General features: G+C 60.9%; 1 protein-coding gene across 1 annotated transcript in view; it reads left to right on the top strand.

Moving 5' to 3' along the window:
- Positions 1-24396, top strand: part of KCNJ12 (potassium inwardly rectifying channel subfamily J member 12) — a 42172-nt gene extending 17776 nt beyond the window's left edge. The window contains exons 2-3 of the mRNA XM_004432975.3: positions 12332-12449; positions 19240-24396. Of these exons, the coding sequence (XP_004433032.1) occupies positions 19295-20584 (1290 nt within the window). The 5' untranslated portion in view covers positions 12332-12449; positions 19240-19294 and the 3' untranslated portion in view covers positions 20585-24396. The remainder of the gene's footprint in view (positions 1-12331; positions 12450-19239) is intronic.
- The last annotated feature ends 304 nt before the right edge of the window (positions 24397-24700 follow it).

Genomic DNA, 24700 nt, shown 5'->3' with positions numbered 1-24700 from the left:
TTGGGCCGTGGCCAGTAGAACATGGCTTCTCCAAGCTTGGGGTTAAGGGGCGTCCCTGAGGGTCGAGGGGACCATCCTTACTCTGGGGTGCCACTGGTCACTAGTGCTGGCCTCTCCTGCCGCCCCACAGGCTGGAGCAGGCAGGGGAGTCGGGGTCTGGGCTGCAGCCCACATGAAGTCTCCAGTGTTCAAAGGCCACCCCCCTGTGCCTCAGTTTCCTCATCTGTGAAATTATAACATCTGCCTCGTACGACTCTCGTGAGGCTTAAGTGAGAGAACCCAGGCCAAGGATGTGGGCCCCAGGTCTGGCGTGTAGTGTGTGTCCGTAAACAGGCTCTCGTGTGGACGGCGGTGGTTCTGCACCACGGACAGGGAGCCCTTGCCTGTGCCTGGCCCTGTGCCGGGTGATCCAGAGCGGAGTCAGGACTAGAAGCTCAGCACTCGAGGCTGGGGGAGGGGGAGCCGACTGCAGTCAGGGCTGTGACAGAGAGAAACCCAGGGGCCACAGAAGGTTGGGGGCCTGAAGGACAAGCCGGAGGTTAGCCAGGAGCGGGCGAACAGCCTGGGCAGAGGCGTGGAGGGGGACTGTCAGGAGTCCAGTGTTGTTGGAGGGAACACTCAGAAAATGGTTCATTGTCTTCACAGAAACTCTTTCCAGGCCCTGCGGGGGCCACAGACAGGAGGCTCCTGGAAGTGCCCGAGGATGCCTGGGGCTGGCAGGCTTGGACAGAGACCACAGACACACAGTGTGGCCAGGGCTGGAGCCCAGTGCCTGCACAGGGGCACTGCTGCTGCTGCTCATCGCGATGGCGAGCGGGTTTCTCTGCCAGGCGTGACTCTAAGCTCTTTATGAACTCATGAACCCTCACAAAAACCACATCTTATTACCCCCGTGTTACAGATGGGGAAACTGAGGCCAAGGTCTCGCCATGTCTGAATGGGGTCGGTGCTCTGGAAGGGGTCGTGGATTGGCTCGGGGAGAGGGGAAGGGCGTTCCTGCTTCAGCGGGCCGCTCCTGGGTGGGGCCACCCTGCTGTCTGACCCACACGCCGCTAGCCGTCTCTGGGTCCCTGTCGGGCAAGCAAGAGGCCTGGGGTTTGCTCAGGGGTGCCAGCTGCCCAGGCCTTGGAGTCACCAGGGGCCGAGGGCCTGGTCGGCTCTCAAGTGCTAACTGAGGCCAGAGCTCAGTGCTGCCCTCCTCTGGACTCATTTTGTCCACCACAGCCCTGGGCAAGGGGTGACGTCCTCAGCCGACAGGCAGGGAAACTGAGACTCAGAGAGGGGCAGCCGGGTGCCTGAGACACACAACCCAAGTCCTCAAACTCCCACCCCAGCCCTTGGAGGGGCTGTCACCCCCGTCTTACAGATGAGGACACTGAGGCCTTGAGGGGGCCGACCTGCCCGGCAGGGGCCAGCTTCTGCCCAGCTCAGTTCCAGGGTCTCAGGAGAAGCCAGCAGTTATAGGATGCCGGGGGGAAGGGGGGGCAGGGGGGTTCCCAGAATTCCCAAGTCCAGTGTCGACCTGGCCCCAGGCCAGGGGCCCCTTCTCTGTGAGAGGGACGACAAGAGGTCAGTGCCGTGATTTGGGGCCCCTTCCCGCTCGTCACTGTGCTGACGACGACTGGGTCCTTGGAGCTGCCAGACTCAGCCAAGCTGGACCTCCACTCCGCGTCCGGAAGTGGGGCTGGGCATTGAGGCAGGGCCGCCCTAGCAGGTGCAGGACCCAGTGTGGCTTTGGCTTCAGGGAGCAGTGTGGACTGACTACACAGAGCCATCTCATCCCCTGGGGTGCTCCCTGGACACATCGGGGTCACCCAGGGCACGGATTGGAGACATTATCAGTTAAGGGCACATGTCTGTTTCCATTCCTGGCTGTGTGACCCTGGGCAAGTCACTTTACCTCTGTGAGCCTCAGTTTCCTCGTCTGTAAAGCAGAGATCATCACGGTGCACACGTCCTGGGGCTGCCCTGGGACTCAGGGAGAGGCCAGATGCTGTGCAGTGAAGGCACAGGTCCTGGGGCCGCCTGCCTGCGCTTAGTCCCCAGCTCTGCCTCAGTTTCCTCATCTGTCAAATGGGGGTGATAGCAGACTCCTCCCTATAGGGTTTTCTCGGGACACGGTGAGGCGAGCAAGGTGGAGCCCCTGGGGACGTGAGCAGAGGTCCTGCCACAGGCTCCCAGGCAAGGAACCTCAGACTCCTTCCTGAGAGCCGGCATCCACTTCCCAGACGCCGCCCGGGGGGGTCAGCGTCCGTTGCCCGCGGGGAGCGGGTCTCTGGCGGTTTCACCCCTGAGCGCTCTGTCTGATGAAATATAAATAGCACACGGTGTTGTCGAGCGAGGCCGGGGAGGCGTCTGAGTTGGCCTCCCTCCCCGCCCAGCATAGGCCACGAGGCTGATGAGCCGGTGAGCCGGCCGTGGGGATGAGAAGGAGATAGGAGCTCATGAATAAGTCATTGGACGATCTGGGCTAATGCACTGGCCATGGGGCAGCGAGTGCAATTAGTGTGTTAATTGTCCAGCGAGGGCAACTTCTGTGCAGGTGCAGCCCAGCGTCCCCTGGTTTGCACGGGGCCTGGTGTCTGGGGCGCCCTCTTCTGGGGCTCAGTGGGTCTGAAAGCGAGCCCTCCCCATATCCTGCAGAGTCTGGGTGGGGCCCACCTCATCCCTGCTTGCCACCCTCTGAGGTGGGCTCTCCAGGACTCTGGAGGGATCCCACACCTGGACTGTCACCTAGCTGAGCAGGGAACAGTGAGCAGAGCCTCAGCTGAGCCTTGCCCCTCCCAGCCCTGCAGCTCCTTTTCTTTTCCCAGCCTCTTTGTATTCAGTGGTTTGGGGTTTTTCCTCTTTTTTTTTTTTCTTTTTGCTTTAAACCAAGGCTGTCCCAGCTTTGCCAGCTCCTGCCCCGTTGCCAAGGTGACCAGACCATCTCCGCCACCCCATGGCCACTGCCGGGGTTGAGCAGGGACCACAGTGCATGCACACGCACGTAGCCCGGACACCCGTGCATGTGTGTGCTGTGCCTTGTACTCACGTGTGTATGCACAAAGCTTGAACCTACGCATACACGCGTGCAAGAGCAGACACACAGAGACTCCCCCAGGGTGTCCATCCCTGGCACAAGTGTAGGCACAGATCTGTCCTCATGAGTCCACAGGCCCATGTCTGTGTGCACCCCACACACGCGCCCTGTGCTCCCACGAAGGACCAGGGGCATGCACAGGTGGGGCACACGAAGATGCGCACCCCACCGTGTGTGAGGCACGAGCTGTGGGCGCTGCACCTTCATACCTTGCGCCCTAGTCTCTGCGAGAGCGCCACCTCGGGCCGCCGGAGCCATCTGAGTGGGCAGCCATGGGTTAACCCGTCCCGCCTCCGCCCTGCTGTCCTTGGCGGATGGCAGCATCCGCACACCAGGCCGCTGCAGCCCCTGCCTCCCACAGCACCAGGAGCCACTGCGGGGGCTTCCTTGCCCCTCGAGAGGACAACCAAGGTGAGCATTCTAGGCACCAGCTGGCTGGAGCCCAGGCGCGCATGGTGGTGACCCATTAGTGGCTGCCATCCTTCCCCGGTCTCACTACCCCAGTCCCCAGGGTCACCTCCCAAATAAACGACCTGCTCCCAAATCCTTGACTCAAGGTCTCTTTCTGGGGAAATGGAAAGTGGGGCGAGGTGTGTACACACCCCGACACTCCTAGAATTACACGTGCCCATATCCCAGGCCATGTGTCCGTGCAAGGATGTGCACACACATGAGCCCCTGTTGTGTGCTGGACCCTGACCTGGGCGCTCTGTGTAACCCCCACCAGCTGTACCAGGGGGCAGTAGAGTCAGGTCCCTTTTACAGGTCTGGAAACCAGGGATCAGTCACGTAAAGGCCTGCCTTAGAGATGGAGGCAGGGGCCAGCGCAACCAGAGGCTGGGACCAGGCCGGGGGATCCACGAGCCCACCCCAACTCCTCCCCTGCCAGTGTCTTTCTCCTAGCTTCTGGCCATCTGCCCCAGCCGCTAGGTGCACACGACCCCTCCAGGATGCCGGCCCGAGGAGGGGACAGCCCCGGACACTGACTGGCCAGTGCTTTGGGTGCTGGATTCTCTCTCTGACCCTGTTTCTCCCTCTTGGGGCAGAGAGAGACCCGGGCAGTGTCTCGTAGGGGTGTTGAAGACGCACACCATAGGTGCTAAATAAAAGCTCCAGGCATGAGAAAGCTTTTCCTGAGGCTCTCAGTGGCCCTCCCACCTGCTCTTGGGGCAGGTCCAGGTCACACCCCCAGCTCCAGGACAAACACCGCCAAATCTACCTCGTCCTCCTGGGCACAGGCTCAGAGTGGGCCAGTGGCTCAAGGTCACACAGCACAGCAGGGTCCAAACAGAGTCTGGACACCAGGCCCCTGCCCCACCAGCCCTGGGCTCTCAGCAGCCCCTGCCTCCCCACAGCTCCGGTCAGCCATGAGGGAGAGGCAGATGGGAGCCACGCAGCCAGGGAAGGCTTCCTGTAGGAGGGGGTCCTGAGCGACCTGGAGAGACTGTGGTTTCTCCTGGAGGCAGTGCCAGGGTGCATGGTCAAGTTCTGGGTCTTTGTTCCACGGCTCTGGGATTCCCATCCCAGCTCTGCCATGGACCGACTGTGTGGCCCTGGGCAAGGCGCTCACCCTCTCTGTGCCCCAGTCTCTTGTCTCTATCAAAAGGAATGATAGCATGAACTGAAGTAGCACGTGTCACGGTGTGCACCCTGCTGTGTGTGAGGGGTGAGCTATGGGGGCTGCCAACTTCATACCTTGCACCCTAGTCTCTGTGCAAGCGCCTCCTCTGGCCACCAGAGCCATCTGGTCCCTACCGGGCTGGCTGGGGATGCCTTTGATGTCCACTTGCTCAGGATAACATTTTTGAATGCATGAGAGAACCCACAGATAAAGGGAACCCGAAATGTGAAATACTTGTCAAAACGTTATGTTACAGTGTGTGATACAGTAATTAGCATGTGGTTGCTTAATAACACCTCCTCTGTCCAGACCTGGGGAGGCTCCAGGACCAGCTGTACTGAGCGCCCAGCTGGTGGGCTGTGCTGCCTCCCTTTGTCGCAGGGGGGACGGTGCATTTTGCAGAGAGAAAAGAGAGGAAGTTCAGGTTTTAACCCGTCAAGTTCACAGAGCCCGGGATTCCAGCCTTGGGCCCGGCTAGGACTTCCTGGAACCTGCTGTGTCGTAGCAGGGACCACACCGCCTGCAAGGCCCCTCTGTGCCCCACCAGGTCCCCTCACTTTGCCCCCAGTCTCCTTGGGCAGCCCTCAGGGGGTCTGGGGACCAACACGGTCCTCCCCCGCTGTGGCCTGTGCTTCAGTTTCCCGGCCCTGGTGGGCTGAAGGGTCAGCCACACCGCCAAGCCCACTCTCCTGGCTGTCCTGGGGGAAGTGCCCAAGGCGGGCATTGTGCTCTCTCCAGCAGGATGTTAAGGGTGGAAGGACCCCCCAGTACCCCGAGGCTTGGCCTGGAGCCCCCCTACTGGCCTGGCAGAAAGCGGACCTTTCCTGCCCTGTGGGCCGGCCCAGAGCTCAGAGGAGACCGGGAGGACAGCCCTGGCCCCTCCCTGTGGGCCCTGCTGTGAGCAGTTAGAGGGGAAGCAGGCGGGGGCCTTCTCCCCCAGGCCACAGCCTTCTCCCTGGAGCCTCTCGTTTGACAGATGGAGAAACTGAGGCCCTGAGAGGGAAGTGACAGGGCCAGGTCTCACAGCGTGGGAGGCTGGAGTGGTCTTGGGACGGACTGCCGGCCTCTGGCCATCTTGCACTGCAGGCCTCAGAGGCCCTCTCGGGTCCCGGGGGCAGAATCATTAGGGGCCTTCTGAGGCCTGGTGCCCATCGCCCTCCTTACTCCTTCCAGGACCTGGCCCTGTGCTCAGGGAGGCAGACCCAGGCCCCGGCCTCAGGGGGCCCTGGCCTGGTGGGAGAGACGGAGAGACAGGTAATTGCCCCCGGTGTGGTCTGGGCCGGAACAGAGGGAAGCACAGGGGTGCTGAAGGCCGCCCAGTGACTACGGAAGACGGGCTCTGGGCAGAGGGCCTGGCAGGCGGTAAGACCGGGGGACGGAAGCGTTTTCTCTGAGCACCTTTTCAGGGACGTGGATTATTATTGCCAGTGGTAGATGAGGACGAGGGGGCCCAGGTGCTCCCATCTGCCCAACTGGCTGCGTGTCCTTAGCCAAGCCTCCTCTGTCTCTGCGCTGTCTGTGTCCCCCCCCCTCCTCTCCCCTCTCCCTGTCACACTCAGCTCCACTGCCCTCCCTCCAGTTCCTTGAACACATGGATTAGCATTCCAGCCCTAGGGCCTTTGTCCTTGCTGTTCCCACTTCCAGGAACACTGTTCCTACATTCTCTGCCTGTGCAGGTCTCAGGTCAAATGCTACCTCCTCAGAGAGGCCTTCCCTGACCTCCAGGGTTGCGCCCACCCTGCCTCCAGAACTGCTTGGCTTCTTTTCTCCCCGGCATGTTTCTGTCTGTCTTGCCCCGCTCGAGTGTTGGCCCCAAGCCCGTGTCTATGCGTAGTAGAGGCTGCTGGACGCTGCTGAGCGAGCGAGGAAGTGCTGAGCGCGATTCTGGCGAGCAGGCGGGGGCCCGTGGCCTGGGGGCTCCCAGACCTGGGCTGTGAGGGGTCCGTGGCTGGAGCGGTGGGCTCTCTGGAAAGCCTGCTGTGTTTCCTGGGCTCCTGAGCTCAGCGCCCAGCCTCCTCCATGCAGGTGGCCCCACGACCCTCCGAGCCTGCTAGGCCCTCCCAGGGAATTTTCTGTTCCCCAAATAAAGACAAACTTACCAAAGGAGGAGGAAAAGGAAAAGGGAAGCTGAAAAGACAGCTGTCCCTGGGTTCCCCAGCAGAGCGTCCGGTCACGGGGGCTGAGGTGGGGCTCGGGCCCAGCCCGTGTGAAGAAGTGCAGCCCAGGGTGGGGTCTTGTCTCTAATGGGGGCAAAGTGGGCGTGGAGGGCCCTCAGGGAGAGGGGGCTGGAGCACAGAGGGACAGGGAGCAGGACACCTGGGTGCTGGCTCTGCTTTGTGCTCGTACACTGGTGACCTCGGACATGGCCAGGCTCCTCTCTGGGCCTCATTTCCTCCTCTGTCAAAGATGCTTGAGCCGTGCCACCGGGAACGTTCTCTGAGTGCAATGCCAGGCACTCAGTGGAAGCTAGGCACCTGGTTCCAAGGGTCCAAGGAATGTGTTGTGGGGGCTCAGCAAGGAGCAGGAGGAGACCCAGGGAAATCTTGGAAGGCTTCATAGAGGAAACATCCTTTGAGCTTGAAGGATGCTTCGAGTTCGGGAGGGCAGAGCAAGGCGTTCCGCTGTGAGCGGCCAGCTCTCACAGAGGCTCTGAGGTGTGGACGTTCCTGAGACATGTTCGCTGAGGATCACATGACCCTCTGTGGGGAGCCCAGCCCCAGCCCTCCGCTCATTCCTGCCGTGTCCTTTTCTCTTCTCGATTTGTAAGAACTCTCCATAAGTGAAGTACATCAGTCCTTTTGATAACAAACATTTACCTCTCACCTGTTGTTTGGCTCGTGATGGGTTTTGATAAACAGCATCATAAATATTTTTATGTTGGCAAATTTTCCAGCCTTTTCTTTGACGGTCTTTCCTGTTCCAGTCTGTTTCTGTCACTTTATCTCAGGTCTTTTCCCCGCTGTGTGCATGCTGGGCACTTAAGAAAGGTCCGAGACCTGAGTTAAGTTGAAGCTTGAAAAATTACAGCTGTTAGGAAAACAGAAGCCGTGGTGCCTTTGCTCCCGGGTGCCGCCTCCTGTGCTCCTCCCCATTCTGTCCATCTGCTCATCCCTCCCTGCCTGGAGTGAGGGCCACCCGAGGCCCTCCCGGGGCCTTTGACCCCTCTGCAGAGTGAGTCAGGTGTCAGAGATGTGGCGATGGGAGTGGGTGAGGGGCCAGGAAATTTCTAGCTGGCTAATGTCCATGTATTAACTTGCTGAAAGCTAGTCATGACTCCATGACAGAGATACCATTATTAATGTCATCTTACAGGTGAGAAAATGGGGGCTCAGAGAGGTATATGACTTGGCCAAGGTCACACAGGAAGGGACAGAGACAAGATCTGAACCTAAGCCATTTTGCCCTAGAACTCATACTTTCAAACTTTCCTCTGGCGCCCCGTTGCCTTAGGATCAAGTCCCAGCTTGTTAACGTGACATCCAGGGCCTCACAGAGCCTCCAGTTCTTCACCTGTCAGTGTGGCGCCTTGGCCGCAGCACCTGTGCGTGCAGGCGCTCAGCACGCCTTCCCCTTCCCTGTCGTTAGGCTGATGACGAGGTGCCCGCCCCCCCCACCCGTCTCTCTACACCCCCCAGCCCCGAATCCCTTAGGATCCTGGGATGTGGGGCTGGAAATGCCAGCGCCCTTGTCTGCAGACAGGAGCAGGGGGCTCAGAGGGGGGACAGCCTTGCCCAGGGCCCCGTGCGTGCAGAGCAGAGCCGGTGTGCCCCAGACCTGGGACCCTTACTGTCCCCGCTGCACTGCAGGCCCTCCCAGGCTGGGTTCCCTCAGCTCGGCCCCTCCCCCGCCCTCCGCCGGGGTCAGACCCTCCCCTGGGCTCCCAGTGCTCTGACGGCTCTGTCCAGCCTCTGGTGATGGCTGGCTTCCCGTCTCTCCTGCCCGCAGGGCGCCCCACGCAGGCAGGCGCTTGCTGGTCCCTCTCCAGGTCCCTGGTGCCCACTGAGCCCAGCATTGAGCAGGCCCTCAGGAACAGCTGATTGCATGAAGGAGGACCAGAGAGGGACAGAGACCTGTCCCAAGTCACACAACAAGTTGGAGCAGAGCCGGGAGCCCCATGAAGACCCCAAGACCCTCTAGGTCCCATGTGCTTCTGGGACCCCACGGAGCCAGGGGTGAGGCAGGGTCTGTGACGGCCACTGTAGCAGAGGGCACTCAGGGGCCTCTGTCCTCTGCTGCTCCCAGGGGCGTGGGGCCAAGGACACCCTGTCTCCCTCCTGCCCTGGACCCTGTGGAAGGATGTTCTCCAGATAAAAATACCCTCAGACACATTCCCTGGTGCCTGGCACGACCTGTCATCCACCCCGGGGGCCAGAACCTCCTGTCCTGGGTTCACCTCGGGGCTCAGAGGGTGGACGTCCACCCCTCCCGGCCACTCAGTGCAGCCTATCCCTGGGGTCAGCGTGCCCAGCCCGTCTGCAGGCTGTGGAACGCGCGGGGCCTGAGGGGTTGTGGTCACTGTGGTTGCTGTGGGCAGCACTCAGTGACCCCCCTGCCGGCCAGCCCGTCCCCCACGGAGGAGCAAGGCAGCCAGGCCCCTGGGGGCGGAGCTGCCTGTTCTCTTGCCTCGTTGCTTGTTGGGGCGCATCTAGAGGGCACGACACGGGCCCCGAGGGAGGGTCAGGGAGGCGCCAGCTTCCAATCCTGTGGGAATCCCTGTTCCTGCTCTCAGCAGCCCTTGCTGGTGTCAGAGCCAGAAGACCCCTCTGAGAGCACTGGGAGGCCCAACACTTCCAGCCAGACACAGGGACAGGGCCTTTTGGTCCACCCCCTTCACAGTCTCCTAAGGTAGGTGGGGCCCACCCATCTTGCAGATGAGGAGGCGGAGGCCAGGGAAGGACCTGCAGTGACCTGGGGGTGGCAGGCCCTCCAGAGAGGGCTGTTGTCTGGATGGGGATGATGGTCGTGACAGCTGCTGCCTCCGGAGCCCCGCTGGCCAAGCCCCACTCCGGGAGCATACTCCCTCCCACAGCGAATTTCCTGGGGCATGTCCAGGGGATGCCAGGCGGGAGGAGGAAGCAGGGCCTCAGGAAGGGGAAGTGCCTTGCCCTGCCCCCTGCGGGGTCGCCCGCCTTGGCTGGCAGGTTGGCACTGGAGGACGAACAGGGAGACTCTAGTGTCTGTCTAGGCCCTGCCCTGGCTTGCTGGGAGACTGAGGCCCAGTCCGGCCTGTCTGGGCTCACGCCACCCCTCTGTCACATGCAAACCCTGCCTGCCGCAGCCTTCCCCTCCAGGACTGTGACCGCGACCAGGAAAGTGTCCGGTGAACTTCAGGGGGCTGAGCTCAGGTTGTGGGCTGTGCAGCCACTGTGGGGGGCAGGAGAGCACTGAACAGGGCATCCAGAGTCCTGGGTTTTTGTCTTCAAGCTGCCACTCTCTCAGTGACTTTGTGACCTTGAGCAAGTCACTGCTCTGAGCCTCAGTTTCCCCATATGTACAGTGGAGCTGATTTTGCCTCCCTCACCAGTGAGAACAAAGCTGACTGGATCCGTGGGTCTGCAGAAAGCCCTCTCCGGGAAACAGGGAGTCAGGGATGAGGTGAGAGGGCCTCGGGCAGGCCAAGTGAGCAGCAGGAAGTTGGGGGGCAGGCTGTCCGCCCCTCTTACCCTCGCCCCTTCTTCCTAATCTTCTCTGGCTCCCTATTGCCCTGTGGCACTTCCTCTGCTCAGAGTTCCAGCTCTAGGTGACTTGGGGCAAGTAACTTAGCCTCTCTCAGCCTCAGTTTCCCCGTCTGTCCAGTGGGGAGAATCATCTCTCCCTCCAGGGGGTGCCGTGAAGGTTGGAATAACTGAAGCTGGGAGCTGAGCACGCTGGGCAGGCAGTGTGGGCCCACTCAAGGGGAAGGATGTATGGTCAGAGACCTGGCACAAGTCCTTGCCATGAAGGTTACCAGCTGTGTGGTGAGGGTCTGCGATGGAGCCTCTCCGAGCCTCCACTTCCTCATCAGTTTTGAGAGTGAAAGGACTGAGAGAGGCAACTGCAGGGCCATGGCCGCTGCTCAGGGGGTGATGAGGGGCGGGGGAAGCAGGGGACTGAGGACTGGGAGTCTTGGAGTGAGAGCCTGGAGGGTGAAGATGGACCACCAGGCCATCCCCTTCCAGAGTGAGAAGAGGCCCAGAGAGGGGAAGTGACTCACCCAAGGTCATACAGCTTGTGAGGGGCAGAGCTGGGACTTGAACTCAGATCTGTGTGCCTCTAAACCCACTGATGTCACCTGCCCCAGGAGGCTTATGATGTGGGGGTGACTCACCAACAGTTTCCTTAATCCCAGCTGGAAGAGGCAGTGTGACAGTGGATTACAGCCAGCCTCGCCTGTGAAAGGGAGGGCTCCATGGGCTCAGTGGCTGGGAGGTGGGGGGAAGGTGAGAAGGGGATCTCAAGTTGGCTTGCCTCTGGAAATTCTCAGTCTGCTTTCCACCACGCTCTCTCACAGCACACTGGAGAGGAAAGCAGAGGTCCCCTTTGACAGATGGGAAAGCTGAGGCTTGGGGATTGCAGGGACCACATGCGATGTGTGTGTGCCCAAGGCAAGTCGCTGACAAGTTATTGATGTGCACCCATCCATATAGTCATCCATCCACCCACCCACTCATTTGTCCATCTATCCTGTTTACCCAACCACCTCATTCATCCATCCATTCATTCACCTATGCCTCCACCCACGCACCCACCCATCCATAATCCACCCACCCATCCATCCTTCATTCATCTGTCTACTCATCCATCATCCACCCACCCACCCATCCACACACCCACCCATCCATCCTTCATTCATCCATCTACTCATTCATCATCCATCATCCACCCACCCACCCATCCATAATCCACCCACCCATCCATCCTTCATTCATCTGTCTACTCATCCATCATCCACCCACCCACCCATCCACACACCCACCCATCCATCCTTCATTCATCCATCTACTCATTCATCATCCATCATCCACCCACCCATCCATAATCCACCCACCCATCCATCCGTCATTCATCCATCTACTCATCCATCATCCATCATCCACCCACCCACCCATCCATAATCCATCCATCCATCCGTCATCCATGCATCCACCCATCCATCCGTCTGTCCGTCCACAGCTGGGCCCTGTGGTTGGCATTGGGAAGGCTCTGCAGGTGGTGGCTAGGAGCACAGGCTAGGGGCCCGAGTTACTCTGTGATCTTAGGAGAATTATCACATTTTCTACCTCTCTGGAAGGGGAATAGCAATAGTTCCAACCTTGTGAGGTTGTTGTGAGGACTACATGCATTGACGTCTATAAAATAGCTACCGTGGTGTCTGGCGTGCAGTAGGCACTCGATCGTTATCAGCTGTTGTTTTCTCTGGGGACCCGTCTTGTTCTACCCTTCTCTGGTTCTGAAAGGTTGTTATGGACAGGCTCACGTACTGCGAAGGTAGAGGGCATCAGAGGTGTGGGCTGGAGGCCCCTCTACCTCCCCTGGGGCCCTGGGGGAAGCAAGCAGAAATGTGGGTTCCTGTGGAAATTTCTGACTTCTGAGCCCCCCCGAGGAGAGCGGCACCATTGACAGTAACGGCTTTTCTCTGTTAACTTTAGGGGCTTCCGGTGACTGATTCCTCTCTAGCTGGCGCCTGGGAAATGGCAGCCGCTGCTGCTGCAGCCTTGAAGACAGCCACTTGCCTGCTCAGCTTACTCAGAAGATAGGATTCAAGAGGTAAGATTGAAGTCACTGATGTGCGCCTATCCATCTAGTCGTCCACTCAACCAAACACTCATCTGTGCACCTACCCACACACTCGTCTATCTCTTTATCCGCCCACTCACCCATCCACCAGCCTATTCGACTTCTCATTCATCCATTGTCCATCCAATGTTTCCACACATCTCCCCATTCATCTGCCATCTATCTACCTATCCACCCACCTACCCATCTTTCCATCCACGTATTCACCCATCTCCCAACCATTCACTCGCCTCCCTTAGCCATTCATCCACTCACCCAACCACCCATCCATCCTTCCCTGCAGCCATTCATCCATCTGTCTATTCATCTACCTGCCCACCCATCCATCCATCTCTTCATCCATCCCTCTATTCAGCTGCTTATTCCCTCATCCTTTTGTCTGGTCAGTGAGCATTTCCTGGGTGCCTTCTCTGTGCCAGGCTGCACCGGCCTTTCTGGGCCTCTGAGGTGGGCCAGAGATGGGGCCTGGGCAAGACCAACTCTCACACAAGGGTGAAAGCGGCTTCTGGCCCTAACAGGAGAAGCCTAGGGCCAGAGAATCCTAAAGGGCTTCATGGAAGTGGTGGCCTTCAGCTGATCCCTGACGGATGGGAGGATTTTAAATATTCCCTTTAGCTGTGATTTGGGGGTTGGACCCCATAGGGTAGTAGGTTGCCACAGCAAAACCTATCAGGAGCCTGTTGCTGTGTTCAGACAGGCGTGGGCTGGACAGGAGGGTGGCTGTGAGCTAGGGGATGGTAGACAGCTTTGAGAATTCAGGAAGTAAAATACACAGGACCTGGTGAGGGGGTGGATATGGGACTGAAGGAGAGGAGACCAGGCTTCTGGCTGGGGCAACTGGGAAAGTGGTCAGGCTGCCGAGGGACCTCATGAATATGAGCAGCGGGAGGGGAGAAGGCGGATGATGGGGAAGAGAAGGAGGGGAGGGGGCGAGGAGGGAAGGGGAGGAGGGGTGGGGAGGAGGAGGATGGGGAGGAGGAAGGGAAAGGGAAGGGAGGGAGAAGTCAGGGAGGGGGGAGGGAACATCGAGGAGGAGGGAGGCTCAGGTTCCTTTGCCGTGGCCCCCCCCCCCCCGTCAGGCCTGTGAGGAGCCCGGAGACAAGGTCCCCTGCAGGCAGCTTAGTGGGAGGGGGTTCAGGAAGTACCTGAGGAAAGTGAGGAGATGCTTGCAGGACGGGGAGGAGCCGGTGTGGGGTGTGTTGTCCACGGAGTCAGTGTTGGGGTGACCGGAGCTCAGTGGAGCTGAGGCGGCTGGGGCGGCAGCATAGCGTAGAAAAACCGAGTGTGCCTGCCGGGGAGCGGGCCGCTGCCCGTCAGTCTCCGCCAAAGGCTGCTCCTGGGGCCGTAGTCCCCGAGCCCGCCTGGTACACAGGCTGAGCGCCAGGGGCCAGAGAGAGCTTTCAGGCAACAAGCCTGTGTTGGCGGTTGGCAGTTGGGCAGGCGGGCCCTGAGGTGGTGAGGGCGGGGGCAGGTGGAGTGCTGGCACCCCATCCCCAGCACATACCGGAGTATTGCTGCTCTTTCTCTCCTCCAGCCAGCAGGGCTTGGCACAGAAAGCCTGCACTGTGTTGACCCCGAATGTTTGCAGGCCATGGGTGTGCACTGTGGGCAGAGGCTGTCTGTGCTTGGACGGGGGTCTGGAAAGGTGGGCCAGCCGAGAGACCGATGTCTTCTCCCCAGACTGTGAGAAGGAAGTGGTCCCCCTCTCAACCCTCCGTCTTCCCTCCACGCTGACTTGTGGCTCTCCCTGAGCCCGCCTCAGCCTCCTCCCTGGCCCCCGACGTGCCATCCTTGCTCTGCCGTGCCCCCACCAGGAGTGCCCCTCCCCTGCTTCTGTGTTCCCAGCCCTCGTGCCTGTCACCACTGAGCTGCCCTGCCCGCTGTGGTGCCCCCTCCAGGCCTGGTTCTGCCTCTCACTTCCTGTGTGACTGAGCAAGGGAGGGTCTGCAAATTAAGGATTGGATTTTTCAAGCTTGTGCTAAGTCTGACAGATAGTGACTGGATTAGGAAAGATTCTGATGCCGTCCCAGGACGCAGTGAGAAGTTCTGTGATGGACTAGTAATGTCTGCCACGGGCATGGGCTGGAGAATGAGGTGCATGCAGGCCACACCTGGGCTTTCCCTGAACCAAGTGATCTCTAAGGATTCATCCAACTGTAGGACTCGATCATGAGGTGGTGAGCGCCCTCTCCCTGACTTTCCAAGCGAGGAGTGCATGGCTGTGGTCAGGGGTGCTGCTGCGGGTCTCACCTCTGCTTCTGAGCGCTGAGACGTGGGGCTGTTTTTAGGTCTCATCACCAAATGGGACTGCAAGGCCTTTGGGGCGGAGACTGGAGGACAGTGGCTGCCCGCAGTCTGGCCTTGGGGCCTGGGGGACATGCGGGGGTTGATTTTACTCCCATGCCCAGACTGGGAGCTCACTCCTTAAAGGCTGTGTGACCCTGCTCGAGTGACCGTCCTTCTGAGCTTCAGTTTCTTCATGTGGAAAATGGGGAGAATAGTCATATGCCCTTGTGGGGATTAAGTGAGTTAATTAGAGCCCTTAGAACAGGGCCCGGGGCAGGGAGGATCTGCTAGACAAATACTGATTACTATGCTCAGACCCCTGAAGGGGTCCCGGAGCCCCTCCTCCTCTGGGGCCCTGTGTCTGTGTCTCCTCCACTGGCCCTTCTAGTCTGTGTTTTTTTGGCATCTGAGAATGTGGGCCCAGGCCTCGCCCTGGTCTCCTCCCGGATGTCACCGAAACCTGAGGTGCCCAGAGCCTCGGGACTGGCCATGGGGCGTCCTCTGCATCCGGAGGCCCCTCCCGGTGATTCTGGGGCCCCACCCTCCGGTCATGCGGTAGCTCCTCTCTGAAAGCTCCCAGCCCAGGCCTGGCCAGCGTGGCTGTGTCTGCGGGCTGTGGCCCGCAGGGCTCAGGACAGCTTCGGCCTCTTGGGCCCTGGGCCTGCGCTCTCCACCTCCTGTTTGCTTCGCTCCCCGTTTCCTGTGTTGACGTCACCTTGTCCAGCTCAGGTAGTATACCCCAGTGCCTCTCCCCAGCGATGCCCGGGACCCCCATTGGACAGTGGAGGGTCCACCGCCGATGGTCCTAACTGTTGTCTTTACCATCGCATCCCGGCCCACGAGTCACTTTGTGAGCTGGGACATCTCGACCTCAGTCCTCCCATCTATAAAATGGGGAGCTGGCTTTCCTGCTTGCTAAATCCTCTTCCAGCAAAACAAGTTCTCTGATTCCATTTCCTACCTGATCGCACTGTATGCACCCACTGAGCAGAGCCAGACAGGCCTGCATGTCCTGGCTGAGGATACTGCCCCACGTTTCTCAAGTCGAGCCCTTAAAGACTGCAGAGCTGTGTGACATTCTTGCTATGTTTGTGTGCATGGAGTGTCCTTGGATGTTTGGCAAGTTTGTGGTACTGGGGTTTCTACGTATGGGTCCTCTTCGGGGTCTGTCTTGGTGGTACTGTATTCACCAAGAGCCTGTGCGGGCCTCCCCACACCCCGAGTGTCACACACACATGCATGCACACACCCAGCAGTATGGGGCGTGAGAGGTGGAGGACTGGACCGGCTCTCGGGGCTCCAGCTCCATCTCTGTTTCTTAGTTTCTGGGTGACTTTGGACGAGTGACTTTGCTCCGAGTCTCAGTTTTCAGCTCTGAGAAATGGGGAGCGGGGCGTGAATGTGACCTTGTTGATTTTCTCTGTGTGGTTTTAGAAGGAACGTCAGCGGAAGAAGGTGTCCCCAGGCTTGTGTGATGTGGTCTGGGTGGGTCCCGGGTGCCCGGCCCAGGCGGAGAAGCCAGGAATCCCACCTGCGGGGGGCCGTCCCTGTGGCGCCCCCACCTGCCTGGGGACTGAGCCCAGGTGGGCTCTCTGGCTTTTGGCTGTGGTGGTTCTGTCCCGTGCAGGCCTCGAGCTGCTCGCAGCCCCAGCTGGAGCAGCCATGACCCGCTGGACGTCCCCTCATACAAATCTGCGCCCCGCCATCCGACGGCCTCCCCCCAGCATCTGAGTACCCCGACCCTGGCCACCCCCTGGAGGGCCCAGGAGTCTGGGGCTGAGCCGTCTCCCCAGCACAGTCCTGGCTCCCCACCCCTGGCTCCCTGCCTCCCGGCCAGGCAGAAGCAGCATCCTCAGTGGCCTCAGCCTCAGCTCCTCAGACCCATGTGAGGCGGTCAGCTGGAGCTGTGGGGGAGGACAGCAGCATGAGGAGAGGCCCCCGCAGAGACCGGGGTCCCGTGGTGGGAGACCCCGCATGAGACAAAAGGGATTCAAGTCTGAGCTCTCCTGCGTATTGGCTGTGTGGCTTTGGGGAGGTCACTTGATCTCTGTGAACTTCCACTCAGAGAGCGGAAGTGACAATAGTAGCTCGCCCTTGCGCTGTCGAGAGGATGACCTGAGAGCGTTCGCGGATGTGTCTGGCCTGCTTGCCGTGTGGTCTGCGGAGCTGGTCACTCAGGCGGTAGGAGCCGTGAGCACCATGTACCTGCCGGCTCTGGGGAGCCAGCGGCACCTAGTGCCCGAGAAAGACCCAGGGAGGGGGTTGCAGCCTGGCTGGTCATGTGGGCTTCATCCTCACCTGTCTCCCAGGTGTTTGGAGCAGAGGTCGGAGGTCATGCCCCCTCTGAGGCTCTGGCTGCACCTGGTCACACAGAGCAGGGCTGAGTCCCAGCGTTGCCACCTCCTGGCTAGGTCACTTCCAGTTTCCAAGCCTCTAGTGGGCACCCAGCTGCCTGTGTCCCTGCTCCTGGCCCTGCCTCCCTGGGACCTTCTCCCCTGGGGCCTCATTGTCTTCTGGGCAGTCAAGGGCTCCCAGCCTTGTCTAGCTCTGACCTTGTAATGCCACCAGGTGGGGATTGGGGGTGTGTGGCGTTCCCTTTGGTGGGGAGGAGCATGCCCAACTCCTCAGTACCCTGGCCAGGCCAGCTGGCTGGGGGTCTTCCCTCCTTCCAGCCCAGCCCCACTGAGACAGGCTGAGGTCCTGAGCACCCGCAGCCCCGATGCTAATGGCCAGATGGCCTCAGTACCCACAGGGCCAGGCGGTGCCATGTTCCCCCTGCAGATGCCTCAGCTTGGCACCAACAGGCCGGCTCAGAGCCAGCGGAGCACTGGGAGGGCTGGCCACCAGCCTGCGTGTCTGGGGCTGGCCATGTGCCCATGGCCATCTATGAGAGCAGTGCTTGTCTGGCCATGGGTGTGTGCCGCGGGACGTGCCCCGGGACTGCCTCACGTGCGTAAGAGTGTGCGTGGCAGGCTGGCCAGGTGCTCCCCTCAGTGGGCTGATGACGGTGACACATCTGAGTGCTCCCCATGTGCTCTTGTTAGAGCTGGGGAGGGCAGGGGTTGGGGAGGCCCTGGGCTGAGGTCAGCCGGTCAGTGGCCCCTCGGGGCACCAACTCCCGGACCCCCTCCTGGCTGTTGGAGATGGGGAGGTAGAGGTCGTGGCACATGGGCGCTGAGTGGGCGCCTGGGGTGGAGTGTGTGAGCGTCAGGAGGGTGGGGGGGCCCAGGTGGGGTGTCCACGAGGCCAGGCCTTGTCCTAGGCCCTGGGGATGAATGAGACAGCGGTGGACAAGGCAGCGCATTCCCCCTTGGGGAGCCAGCGGTCTCACCGGGTGGGAGGACGGTCGGGTATGGATGCACAGTGGGGGATGACTACAGACCGTGGGCGTCATTGCTGTTATTATTACTGCCGTTATAGGTCAGAGGTCGGTGCTGGGGGTACAGTGGGGACCTGGGTGGGGTGTCCAGTCTTCTGAGGGCTCGTGTGGTGTTGTAGCCAAGGCCTGAAGGAGGTGAGGCGGGGGAGGACGCCTGGGAGGAGCAGCGGGGGCTGGGGGCTGCAGCAGGTGAGCGGGAGAGGCTGGAAGGTGAGATCCCTGGGGCCCTTGGCTCTGCTCTTGCAGGCCCCGGGGGTGCCAGCAGGGAGTCTACTTTGAGCGGAGGACAAGACCAGCTCCCCCTGGCTGCCGCGGCCTGGGTGGGGCCGGGGCAGGGAGGTGGCGAGGTGGCCGCCCTGCTGGTCCAGGTGGGTGATGACAGGCACTCAGGCGGTGAGGGTGGGGGAAGGGGGTGGGTCCTACATATATTTTGAAAGCAGAGCCCTGGGGTGGGAGTAAGAGGAGTTGAGGATGAATCCAGGGTTTTGGCCAGAGTTCCGGGACGATGGAGAGCTCGTGGGAGGACGGAGAGCTCAGGGAGGACGGAGAGCTCATGGGAGGACGGAGAGCTCAGGGAGGACGGAGAGCTCGTGGGAGGACAGAGAGCGCAGGGAGGACGGAGAACGCAGGGAGGGCGGAGAGCTCATGAGAGGACAGAGCGCAGGGAGGACAGAGCTTGTGGGAGGACGGAGAGTGCAGGGAGGACGAAGAGTGCAGGGAGGACGGAGAGCTCGTAGGAGGGTGGAGAGCTCTGGGGGGACGGAGAACTCTGGGAGGATGGAGAGCACAGGGAGGATGGAGAGCTCGTGGGAGGACGGAGAGCGCAGGGAGGACGGAGAGCTCGTGGGAGGACGGAGAGCTCGTGGGAGGACGGAGAGCTCCGGGAGGACGGAGAGCTCCAGGAGGCGGAGTGGCGGTTTTCCAAGCTGAGAAGGAGGGCGGGGAGCTGGCTTAGGGTGGGAGGGGAGATCAGGAGTCCGTTTTGGGTAAGTTAGGATTGAAAGGTCTGCCAGGCACGCCCGAGGACCCTGGGTGGGGGCAGAGGCGTGGGCTGGTGTGGCCCGCCCCCCAGCCCTGCTGTCCCCTCTGTTGCAGGTGCTGACTCCCCCGAGACAGGCTGGGGGCGAGCCGCGGTCCCCCCGCTCCCGGGATGACCGCGGCCGGCCGGGCCAACCCCTACAGCATCGTGTCGTCGGAGGAGGACGGGCTGCGCCTGGTCACCATGTCGGGCGCCAACGGCTTTGGCAACGGCAAGGTGCACACGCGGCGCCGGTGCCGGAACCGCTTCGTGAAGAAGAATGGCCAGTGCAATATCGAGTTTGCCAACATGGACGAGAAGTCACAGCGCTACCTGGCCGACATGTTCACCACCTGTGTGGACATCCGCTGGCGCTACATGCTGCTCCTCTTCTCGCTGGCCTTCCTTGCCTCCTGGCTGCTCTTCGGCATCATCTTCTGGGTCATCGCTGTGGCCCACGGCGACCTGGAGCCGGCGGAGGGCCGTGGCCGCACGCCCTGCGTGATGCAGGTGCACGGCTTCATGGCCGCCTTCCTCTTCTCCATCGAGACGCAGACCACCATCGGCTATGGGCTGCGCTGCGTGACGGAGGAGTGCCCGGTGGCCGTCTTCATGGTGGTGGCGCAGTCCATCGTGGGCTGCATCATCGACTCCTTCATGATCGGCGCCATCATGGCCAAGATGGCACGGCCCAAGAAGCGGGCGCAGACTCTGCTGTTCAGCCACAACGCCGTGGTGGCACTGCGCGACGGCAAGCTCTGCCTCATGTGGCGTGTGGGCAACCTGCGTAAGAGCCACATCGTGGAGGCCCACGTGCGCGCCCAGCTTATCAAGCCGAGGGTCACAGAGGAGGGCGAGTACATCCCGCTGGACCAGATTGACATCGACGTCGGCTTTGACAAGGGCCTCGACCGCATCTTCCTGGTGTCGCCCATCACCATCCTGCACGAGATCGACGAGGCCAGCCCGCTGTTTGGCATCAGCCGGCAGGACCTGGAGACGGACGACTTCGAGATCGTGGTCATCCTGGAGGGCATGGTGGAGGCCACGGCCATGACCACGCAGGCCCGAAGCTCCTACCTGGCCAACGAGATTCTGTGGGGCCACCGCTTCGAGCCCGTCCTCTTCGAGGAGAAGAACCAGTACAAGATCGACTACTCGCACTTCCACAAGACCTATGAGGTGCCCTCCACGCCCCGCTGCAGCGCCAAGGACCTGGTGGAGAACAAGTTCCTGCTGCCCAGCACCAACTCCTTCTGCTACGAGAACGAGCTGGCCTTCCTGAGCCGGGACGAGGAGGACGAGGCGGACGGGGACCAGGGCGGGCCCAGCCCCCAGGCTAGGCACGACTTTGACAGACCCCAGGCCGGCGTCAGTGGCGCCCTTGAGCAGCGGCCCTATAGACGGGAGTCGGAGATCTGAGCCGCCTTTGGCCACGGTGCAGCATCCGCCCCGCCAGGGAGAGGCCTGGTGCCGTGAGGGCTCTAGGCCGGCGCAGAACGGGCCAGGCGCCCTGGTTGCAGACTCAGTAGTGCTCTAGATGTTTTACGTTTCTTCACAATGGCCTCGAAAGGTTGGCGGGAGTGGGTGGCCTGGGCGGTCGGCCCACAGCCTCAGAGGCCTGAGCAGGTGCAGGGGCAAGGCGGTGGCCTCCTGGGGGCCGGGCCACAGGTGCCGGGCGCCTCTGCCTGGGGATCGAGCTGCCACCCCCCCGGGAACAGCACGACAGCCGCCAGCCTCTGTGGGCAAGGCTGGCGGGCTTCAGGGCACCTTGCTGGTTTTAAACTTGGGGAGAAACATTGGGTTTTGACTTTCTCAACCTTAGCTTGAGTGAGGCTGTTTACAAAGAAAAAAAACTAATGTGATTGAAAAAATTTTTTAATTCATGGGGGTAAAAAAAGGACAGTTAGAATTCCATTGGTCTGCCGGGAGGCAAGCACCTAGATGGAGGCTCCAGAAGGTTCTCGGAAGCGGGATGGGCCTGTTCTCCACAAAGGCAGGGGTGAGCTGGTGGCGCAGCCCGCAGGGCAAGCACGGCGCTCAGCAGTGGTTCTTGTGCTCACGGCGGATTAGACTCCGTCTGTGATCGTAAAACCAAGACCATGTTAATGATGGAAATGAAAGCTTTCCGGTGCCGTAGATGTGGCAGGGTCAGGAAGAAACTGGTTTGAGCTTTTGAGTTTGACTTTGTACCTTAGAGGTGCCTCTCAGGACCGGATGTGGGACCTGCCTGCCGGGGAGGGTCCGCCCTCCCCACCCACCAGGGTCTCCTGCTTTGCTCCTCTCTCCTTCTCTGCCCCGTGGCCTCTACCCCTTCCACAGTGAGGGCAGCTGGGAAGTGTAGGGGTGGATGGCTCCGTGGGAGGGGAAGCTGGGTTCCCAGACGAGAAGGAAGAAGGTCAGCCCCTCCCCACGGGCCCGGGCGCGAGTGGTGCCTTAGAGACCCCAGGGGTCAGGTTCCAGTTGTTTCTGTCTTTATTGGACTCGCCCATCCTCCCCACCGCCCCCAACTCCACCGTGAAGTTCCTGTGCCCCTCTGTCTGCAGACGCCAGGCCGGCCGGCACTTCTACTGCACCTGGGGCGGCACAGGGGAGCCGGGCAGGTGCAGAGAACCATCCTAGGAGAGGCGTGGGATTGTCAGTGAGGTGCTGGGAGGGACATGCGTGCAGGCACCCTAGTCAGGAAGAGTTCGGGGCTGCCCAGCGTGACCTTGTTCTTGGCAGAGGAGATAGCTGGCGAGGATGGACCCTGGGATGGAGCTGGGGCCCCTCCCAGGACAGCTAAGAGTGTTGTCTTCCCAGTGACCAGGGCTGTCAGGAAGCCAGTGATTAGAGAGCCCATGTCTGCCCTGCCTGCCTGCCCAGGCTGGGCCACCCCGTACGCCTGAGAGAGCTCCCAGCCAGAAGGTGCTAGGTACTCTGGCTCAAGTGGGGAAACTGAGGCAGAGGGCAAGGTCACTCAGCGAGTGGGTGGGGCTCAGGAGGCAGAGGGGGGCCCAAGGCCAGGGCTGGGGGCTCCTGCCTCTTCCCTCTTGCTCCAGCCCTCACGGCAACTGGAGACCTGGCCGTGAGGTCGGGGGCCAGGGAGGGTCTGAGCACAGCTATCAATCCCCACCCAGAGACACCCTGCCTCCCGCAGCACCCTGCCCTAGCCTCAGACCACACCCTCGTTTCTGGCCCAGCAGCTTCAGCCCAAGGCAGGTGGAGGAGGCAGCGGTTTGCTCTCAGGATCCGCTGGAGGCAGCTGCCTGGGGGCTGGGGGTGGGTCCGTGTGGAGCACGTGCCCACCATCCCTGCTCAGAGTGTCAAGCTGACCCAGGGAGGGAGGATGGGGCCAGCATGAGGACCCACGCTTCGCTCTGCCCAGCAGCCAGGGATCCTTCAGGGCTGGGTGGGCCAGCCTTCCACTCACCCATGCAGAGCAGAGCCCTGAGGCCCTGGACCCCCCAGGCCCTGGTGCACCCACACTCAGGTCTGTCCCCTTCCCAGGCCCACACCAGGTTCAGCCCCCAGACCCCGTGGGGAGCAGCCCTGAGCTGCCTTTTCTCTCTCACCAAAGGCAGATGCTGCCTTCTCAAACTCTTCTGCCCTCTTTTGTCCTGCCTGGTATTTATTTATTTATTTATTTATTGCTTGTGCTGAAGACCAAAATCCTCTTCCTCATTAGTGCACTTGGGAGGGCGGATGGGAGAGCGAAGTGTGTGCAGAGCGAGGATCGCATGGTCCTTGGGGAGTGCGTGTGGAGGCGTGTGCCCGAGTGTGTGCCCGTGTGTGGAGTGAGTGTGTGGTATGACGTGTGCAGTGTGTGTGCCGAGCACAGGTGAGTGTGGACCACTCGTGCACATGGGCGTGCATGTGGCGTGAGGCAGGTGAGTGTGTGTGCACCTGTGCACGTGGCGGTGGTCTGTGTGCCAGGCAGGTGGCGTGTGACCTGCTCCTGCCCTCGCCCCCAGGCAATGGAATTTCCAAGTAGTGTCTCGACAGCCTGAAGCAGGAGGCACGGAGGTTGGAGTTGGCCAAGGACGAGGTGACTGGTGCCCTCCAGCCGGAGACACCGAGCTGCTCCTGTGGGAAAGGGGCCATGTGGCAGAAGTGTGAGCATGAGTGTGTGAGCACTAAGTGTGTGGAATCGCCATCTCTGTGTGAGTGAAATGTGTGCAGTTACGGCTTTACCTGTATGTGCACGTGCCTGTGGATTCATCATCCATGGGGGTGTGTACAGATGTGTGCACACGATGGTCTCTATATATGTGTGAGTCTGGGCTGATCGTATGTATATGTAATATGTACATGTGTGTTCACACACGCACAGTTACAGGTGTGTTTGTGTGTGTGTGGTATATGCGGGCATTGGTTTAAATGTTTACCAGGCTGTGAGGCTGGACACACACACTCAGGATAGACACCGGCTGTGGGCCTTGGCACAGCCGAACCCAGTAGTCCCACCGGCCCTCTGCCCTGGTCCCGTCCCTGTGGGCACGCATGGAGCCCGTGTGCCGGGACGGGGCTTCCACACGCCGTGAGGACACAGCGTCCAAGGTGAGTGCTTGCACACAGACTGCGTGTAGGAGGCCGCGCGCTCATGTGTGTGTGTGTCCCGTGAACACGGATGTCTCTGTGGTGCATTCGGGTGGCAGCCATGCCAGGCCCCGTGAGCAGGGCTGGTGTCTGCCTCCTGGGGCAGTGTGTGTGCGTGTGAGCGTGTGCTGTCTCAGGGTGTGTACATGGGATGTCAGTGGGGGTGGTGTGTCGTGTGCACACCCACGCGTGCCTTCCGGCCGCCCCTGTGCCCACTGGTGCTGTGGCGCCGTCCCTGCCCCAAAGCGTCCTGGCCGGGCGAGGGCGGGGGGCCTGGTGGGAAGGAGGCCCCTGCATAGGGGTGTCTGCCCTGCGTGAGGCCGTAGAATGTCAAATATATTTTAAATGGGGAACCTGGAGAATTTCCACGTTATTTTCAATACGTAGCGGTATCTACAGACATAGGCCATGAGACTAGATGACATTAAATGCATTTTGATCTCTTTGAGTGCCACCGTGTGCAGATGTGTGTTTGCAAGTCCCCGCCTGGCTCAGCAATCTCATGTTCCCTCGGCCGTCTGTCTTGGAGCACTGGGCTCCCCAGGGGCCTTCGGCGGGGGGGATGTGGCAGCAGCTTGGGGTGGGAACACAGCCTCCTCGCAGACCCTGGCACGCTCTTCCAGCCGGCACACACACCCTCGGTCTCCTGTGACTGCACATCCTCTCCTACAGGTGCCCGAGTGTGCCAGACCGCCCACCGGGACTGGCTGTCACACCTCCCTAGCCCTGTGACCTCGGGGCCACTGCCTTGTCCTCCCTGGGCCTACGCCTCCCTGCCTGTCCTTCCTTCTGCAAAGGCTTGCGGGGCTCCTCCTGTGCGGGCGTGTGAGTGCAGGAGGCTGGCGGCCCCTCCCGGGACTCTGGGCTGGCGGAGGCCTCCAGCAAGACGCAGCACTGGTTCCCACCGCTGTGCCGGGACAGGAAGCCGGGATGCGGGGGCAAAGACCCCTACTCCAGCCT

This window comes from Ceratotherium simum, chromosome 16 (assembly GCF_057802395.1).
Source record: "Ceratotherium simum simum isolate JZ-2026a chromosome 16, ASM5780239v1, whole genome shotgun sequence".
NCBI classification, from domain to species: domain Eukaryota; kingdom Metazoa; phylum Chordata; class Mammalia; order Perissodactyla; family Rhinocerotidae; genus Ceratotherium; species Ceratotherium simum.
The sequence above is the reverse complement of the archived record's forward strand: the minus strand, read 5'-3'. Positions and strand labels throughout refer to the sequence as shown.